Source organism: Setaria italica, chromosome VII (assembly GCF_000263155.2).
Source record: "Setaria italica strain Yugu1 chromosome VII, Setaria_italica_v2.0, whole genome shotgun sequence".
Classification (NCBI taxonomy): domain Eukaryota; kingdom Viridiplantae; phylum Streptophyta; class Magnoliopsida; order Poales; family Poaceae; genus Setaria; species Setaria italica.
Genome location: NC_028456.1, coordinates 18562952 through 18570268, shown reverse-complemented (window position 1 = coordinate 18570268; position 7317 = coordinate 18562952). Strand labels below are relative to the sequence as shown.

Genomic DNA, 7317 nt, shown 5'->3' with positions numbered 1-7317 from the left:
GTTTCCAACTCAACAGCGCTATTTCATGCCCATTTGAATATACCCATGTTTTAAACTAATTATTATTTGAGAAATTAAAGCAGAGTAGTACAATGATTCTAACTTTGAGCCCACGATCCAAGAGACTTCATCCAAATGCAACAAGAGAAGCATGGTGGCGAAACAGTGGAACATCAAAAGGAAGATGCAATGCGCATGTGGATTGTTCATCTATCAGCCCCCTACTGGGGCCTGGGGGTAGATTAATACTCATGGAATTATGGTGGACGACACAGCACCTCCCAGCAGGAGTACCAAGCAGTCTGGCTGCCTCTATCTAGTCCTGCTAAAGCATATGCAACCAAGAAAATGACGCAAGACCTTGTAACGTGATCCTTTTTGCCAAGGATAAACGAAACATATATAATGCAAATGATGAGCTGCCTTTTGGTGAAAGTTGAAGCACCCAACGTGATTTACAATTCTCTTATGACCTGAAGCAGCAGCAGCAGCAGGTATCACCCCTTCCTGTAATTTTTACATCGCGATGGAGTTGATGGCTAATTTCTATATGGAACAGCTATAAACATGGCGGCTACCAACTGGATGTGCATGCTGTATAATCGATGAACATGAGCCGTGAATGGTTGTCGTTTCGTGGCGGCCAACACATCGCTGAAGAAATTAAAGATCATATCAATCTTGATCTATATTGCAACTCTCTCCCTCTCTCTCATGCCTTTCAGTTAGCCGACTCAGAGTTTATATTGAGTGGTGCACATCTATCCATTGGGGGCGCCACTAGTTCTTTTTTACGCTTAATTTGCATGTTGATGATCCAACTAATATTTTTTTTAAAAAAATGGTCGCTTAGACTGTAATATTCCTAAAGAATAATAAATTTAATTTGCCGCCAACAAGTGCTAAGAGGTACTAGGCGCATGATATCAAAGACTATGGATCTGGAATCCTAGCTAGGTGCAGTGGTTACACACACACACTTAGTTGGGATTATTAAATAGTGGGAATAATGGTTTCCAACTCGACAGCTGTATTTCATGCCCATTAGAAATGATATACTCAATACCCATGTTTCAAAATTATTATCTGTGAAATCAGAGCAGCACAACGATTGAAACCTTGAGCCCACGATCCAAGAAACTTCATCCAAATGCAACTAGAGAAGGTAAACATCAAGGAAGATGCAATGCGCATGTGGATTGTGCATCAGCAACGTACTATAGGGGTAGATTTTACAAGAGCAAAGGTGAGAAAAGTTGTGGTCTCCATCCATAGTAAGGGAAAGCTATTACTAAAAACAGTTTAATTATTCTTGAGAGTTACAAAGAGGTACTACTAATAATTATAACTAGTATCTCCACGTAGCATCAGCAACCTTTTGTGTGGGGCGAAGATGATGGATGGCATCATATCTCGCCCTACCTCCCGAAGGCTATATTACTATGTATATCATAGCCCTATCTAGAGATGCAATTGGAGGCCAGGCATGCATGTAACCCAGCTATTTTCATTTCCATAGCCAACCTTGAGAAGCTACCAAAATCCTCGGCCAAATCTTTGGCGTGGCACTACATATAGTAGCGCACCCACACGGTCACGGATACACCTCACTGGTCCTGTCCATCTCCTCTCCGATGAGACTGGCCCTTGCTTTTAATCTGCTCCACTAGGTTAGAGCTAGCAACCGGCATTTCTTGAATCTTGAGCACGAGTTAGTGTTAGTCTTTTGTTTCTCGAGTTGATTCTCTAAAACAGAAACAAGCACGGTGTATATCATGATCATGATCATGTGGTTAAGGGTTTAGGGATTCTTTCTCTGTTTCGAGTTTTTGAGAATTAATCTTACCGGTCTCTCTTTGCAGAGAGAGATGCCGACGGTAGCCATCACGCTGGACCTGTCATGTGGCCGCTGCAGAAGCAAGATCGAGAAGATCCTCTGCAGCATTCAAGGTGCGTAGAAACTGCAGTAGCTAACATCCATATCATCCTACCAAACTGATCAGTATCTCACGCATATATGCAACTGTGTTGCGTACGCAGAGCGTGGCAAGTTCGTCTTCGATAAGGTGGTGTACGAGAAGGACAAGGTTCTCATCACCGGGTCCTTCGACGCCATCGAGCTCTGCTGCAAGCTCCGCTGCAAGGCCGGCTGTTTCGTGATAAAGATCGACATCGTGGAGGAGAAAAAGCCTCCTCCTCCTCCTCCCGAGTGTCCAAAGGTTCCCAAGTGCTGCGAAAAGGATCCCAAGAAGTGCTGCAAAAAGGATCCCAAGTGCTGCAAAGAAGAAGAACCCAAGTGCAAACCGGATCCCAAGTGCTGCAAAGAAGAAGAACCCAAGTGCAAGCCCGTTGTTGATTCGCCCAAGCCCGTCGTTGATCCCAAGAAGCCCGATCCTATCACATGCAACAAGATGATCCCTTTCTTCCCATATCCGTACCCATGCCCTTACCCGTACCCGCAGCCGGCGTGCCCGCCGCCCAGCTGCCCTACGCCGCCGCGCCCCTGTGAGTGCCACATCTGCAAGCCGCCGCCGCCGCCGCCGCCGCCGCCGCCATGTCCCAAGCCTCCACCGGTGTGTCCGCCACCTCCACCGTGTCCGCTCCCACCGGTATGTCATCCCCAACCTCCATGTCCGCGGCCGCCGTGCCCGTGCCCGCCATGGACGCCGTGCCAGTGCCACTACCACTACCGGGACTACTGCTGCGAGGGGAGCGCACACGACGGCGGCTCCTGCGCTCTCATGTAACCGCTGCCAACTGCTATACTCCGCTGCTGGCTGGCGAGAGAGCGGCTTTTGCTTGCTGCAAGCTGACGAAAAAGCTTGCCTACGTACCCACGTGTGAAGCAAGTGTCCCTTCAATTCATAAGGCCGGCGGTGAATGTGTCCAATTTGTTGCTACAGTGTACTTGTTATGTGTACTCATGTGAGGCAGTACTGAGATGATTGTATATCTACCTGAACAGGAATAAGTCAAGCTTTTGTCATTAGGTTCTGCTGAGTCCTTATGTAAGTACCTGAACATGAATCCAAGTGTGTTATTGGTTTTCAGCTGTTGCGTTCCATCGATAGGATAGACACTTCGAATGTCGTTCGCCCACTCCCTGCTCCGTGAAGCAAAACTACTACTCCCTTCGTTTAAAATTATAGATTATTTTAGTTTTTTTAATTTATAGCTTTAGCTACGTATCTGAATTTACGCTATGTCCAGATACATAATTTATTCGAAAATGATCAATAATTTGAAATGGAAGAAGTACAAAAGATGGCAGCATCTCGCCGCACTTGAGCACTTGGCCGAAAAACAGGAGGCTATGGTACGTACATGCCAGAGTCCACTGAGGCTCACCGAAACGGTTTTTTGATAGCTTATGACGTGTACAATGGAACCATATCACTGTCTATAAGAGATGCATGCTTTGTTTTTATTGATTTCAGGCCCTTTGTGAGTTACGAAATGGATCTCGTTACTCGGCTGAATCCTGTTGTACAAGAGCCCAAGCCCAATGCTTGTGTCCAACTAGCAGTTTATGGGGTGCGGTTAGGTGTCACCGAAGGTGACAATTCTATACCTGTCGCCTTTTATCTGGCGGTAATTATTTTCGTCTGTGGTGGTGCATGCACCACGCACGCACGAATTAGTGGGCCGTTTTCGCGTTCCTTTTTTCATTGATTGTTTGCCGGTGCATGTACGCAAGAAGAGACAAAACTGATAATACCATCCCACATGCAAAATCGTTTGGAACTTAAAAAAGTTTATAAATCTTACACCAAGCATCAAAATTAAATTCTGATTGCATCATTGGGTTTGTTACAATAAAACCTTCACAACAAGATCCCACTTGACTGCATTTGGATGAATTTTTTATTCATATTTTTTAATCAAGGCTGCATATTTTCTACGAGACACGAACGCGTGGAACAAATTTTACAAACTTATGGAATAAAACAATCATACGTATTGAACAAATTATACGGCCTCACACAACAAAACATACACTCTTAAAATAAATTATACAAATTCATAAAACAAATATATGTATACTTGAAATAAAATATAGCAACACATAAACTAGTTATTATTACTGATGAATAATTGAGTTTATATGGAGACCAAATATTACAACATCATGAACAAATTATTTTTACTATCGAGCAATTCAGCATATAAAGAAAACAAATATTATAATATTAAGAACAAATAAGTCTATAAATGTGAACAAAATGCATACACACGTGAATAAATAATTTTATATGGCGAGATACATCCACATTACAAATAAATTATTTTGATACAAGAATAAAAATAAAATGAAATATAAAGGAAAATATAAATATAAATTAATAATAAATAAGAAATAAAAGGGTGAAAAATTAAACACAAAATAAATATAATTTTGTATGCCATTATTGTTTGCATTATACTATTATTTGAACATATATTTTATTTGCATCATAAAACCTTCCTATTTGTAATAGTCACGTTCGTTCAATATTTTATTCGTTGTTTATAATCATCTGTTCACCAGGTTATTATTTTTTTTGCATTAGACAACCATTTGTTCTAGGTATTCTAGGTATTAAGTATTTGTTCACTGCAATCAAAATTAATATTGGGTATTATAAAAATATTTCATCCAAACATAGTCAAGTAGTGTCTTATTTTGAGGATCTTGATGTAAGAAATTCATTGGTTGAATCGGAATTTAATTTAGATGCATGGTTTAAGACAGGGGCGGATCAGGGGGGGCTGCAGCCCTCCGAGAGCCTGATTTTACCTGTAAAATACTGTAGACAAAGTCTCAAATCACCATTAATTTCTAGCTCTAACTCTTAATCTCTACTATTTAGCCCCCGAGGTGTTCATCTTGGTTCCGCCCCTGATTTAATATCTATAATTTTTTTAGATTGAAACTTCTTTTGCATGTGGGTATGTCAACAATTTCGTACTCTATTGTATACATGCACGGGTTATCTTCTTTTTCGACCGGAGCTAGTGCAACGCATAGAATAAATTTTCAAACTGGGGCTCCAAAAAGGTCAATCGCCAACTGCGACGCTACATGGGCCGTCCGGTGCATGTGGTGGACCCCACAGGTCACAACTGCTGTACACGCTGCGCCACCCTCCTCTCAATCCCCGGCTTCCATTCTTTTCTTGTCCTTTCTCCTTCCCTCCAGTTTCTTCGCTAGATTCACAGCAAGGGCGCCGACGGCCCCCGGCGAGCGCAGCCACGAGGGGAGCGGAGGCGGCCCCCGGCGAGCGCCGCCCGCGTGGGAGCGGCGGCTTGCTCTGGCAAGCTCAACCGGATCGGCGCGACCGCGGCATAGGCCGAGCGGCGGCGGGCCCCCAGCGAGCGCCGCCCGTGCGGGAGCGGCGGCTTGCTTTGGCCAGCTCGGCCGGATCGGCGTGGCCGCGGCCTCGTCCACACCTTTTTTTTTCTTTTTCTTTTTTCTCCTTTTTCTGTAACATTTGTTGTTGATTTTTTTTCTATATCTTTTGTTCTGCAAAGTTTTTGCTTGAATTTTTTTCTGCTTTTGTTCATAATCCTTTCTTCCAAAATTTGTTTCAGAACTTTTCTCCTTTTCCAATTTTTTTTAAAAACTTTTATTCTCAGTTTTTCTCAATTTTTTTTGCATTATTAAATGTTTGTAAATATCTTTTTTTTAATTTTCTGTTCAAAATTTTTGTCATAAATGTTTGTTTCCAAATTTTTTGTTGTAAAATTTCCCCAGGTAGGATCAGGGTGGTGTAGTGCCGTGTTGTTTTCATGCGGGTGCGCCTGCATGACAGTGTGAGGAAAATTAGAAAAGGAAGGGTGGACTCGGTACGGAAGCAGAAAAATAACTGTATGACAGCGTGAGGAAAACTAGAAAAGAAAGAATGGACCCGGTATGGAAGCAGAAAAATAAAAAGTTGATACATGTCGGGATTGACCGGACGGGGACTTTCCTCCTGTCGCTCGTAAATTTGACTCCCTTAAATAGGTGCACATCTTTCATAGGTTGCCGCATATAATTTCACCAAATATTTTTAAAGGCATCATCGTGGGAGTGAGAGAAAGAAAAAAAGTTATTTCACAAAGCAAACCCTCCCATACTATAACAAGCATTTTTAGGGCCAGCAAAAATGGATATCTAGGGCTGTTTTTTGCAGCCAGCCCTAAGTGATCAGCTCTAGAAATAAGATTGATATTGTAGGGCCAGGCGCTAATGACACCCGGCTGTGCAAATGGACTTTTTTTAAAAATGCAATAAGGATCAGTCTTTCTATCACTGTTACCAACCCTAATAAATGCCGCCCACATATAGCCACCACCACCCGCAGCACTTGCACGATACCACCAGCTGTGTCTGCCCACAAAGCTGCTGCCACCGCCTACCTCCCCTTCTCTCTCGCACGCTTTGCACGCTACGCCGCCACATGCCCTGTGTGACTGCTAGGTGCTAGGTCACACAGGGCTACAATCTTCTTTTCTCTTCAGCATATTGCACTAGCTACGGACACCAAGACTAAATAAAAAAGTGCATCACAGTAGCAGTGAACAATCGTTTATTCTCCACATCCACTCCACGGTCTCGCGTGGTAGGTGAAGGCGAGGGTGCTAAACTTGACTCCGGTGCTAGAGAATTGCTAGCTTAGCACATACTAATCCAACGTACTGCACCTCAGTTGTTGCTTTCTCTCTTTTCCTAGCACCGCCTAAAAACTATCGCTGGAGCTGCCCTCAGCATAGAAGAGAGAGAGGAATTTAGGAGAAGGATGGGAAGAGATAAAGGGGGAAAGAGAGAAGAGAGATGGGAGATTCACACGAAAATTTCATTTGCATGCCTATCGACGCACATGTGAAAAAGTTTAGACTGATTTCTAGGACCGGTTCGCTTAAGCGACCATGTATATAGATGCCTATTTTTAGAGATGGTCTTGTAAGCGGCCAGGCCTAGAATGAGGGCCATTTCTAGGGCCAATCACAATTTTATGACCGGTTGTGAAAAAGAGAGCTATCTCCAGAAATAACCTTTTTGTAGTAGTGGATCATAAGCTAGAACTACGGGACCACTTACCATCATTCACCAAGTTTGTTATATCACGCAGCTCAGAACATTACTTTTTTCTATTCATAAAATTAGGGATTGTGTGCTTGCTGAGAAAACTAAAAGACAACTTATTGTAGGGATTGTCTATTGAGTGGTCACAATATTACATAGCTATCTATAAGACAACACTAATGTACCTCGGGGAAAATACATTGGTTATGGCATGCAATTCATTGCAGAATTTTTTGTGATGGAGAGAGAGAGATGTGGTTGTTTTACAA

General features: G+C 42.9%; 1 protein-coding gene across 1 annotated transcript; it reads left to right on the top strand.

The window, feature by feature from the left end:
• Positions 1-1491: 1491 nt before the first annotated feature.
• LOC101780358 (protein PYRICULARIA ORYZAE RESISTANCE 21) lies at positions 1492-3050 on the top strand. The gene is made up of 3 exons (XM_022828772.1): positions 1492-1670; positions 1863-1950; positions 2041-3050. Exons 2-3 carry the CDS (start codon positions 1869-1871, stop codon positions 2745-2747), a joined length of 789 nt encoding a protein of 262 aa, XP_022684507.1. The 5' UTR covers positions 1492-1670; positions 1863-1868; the 3' UTR covers positions 2748-3050.
• Positions 3051-7317: the final 4267 nt, after the last annotated feature.

Coding starts and splice junctions, on each gene's coding strand:
- LOC101780358 (XM_022828772.1), top strand. CDS start 1,869: ATGCCGACGGTAGCCATCACGCTGGACCTGTCATGTGGCCGCTGCAGA. Junction 1,951..2,040: donor GATCCTCTGCAGCATTCAAG/GTGCGTAGAAAC, acceptor TTGCGTACGCAG/AGCGTGGCAAGTTCGTCTTC.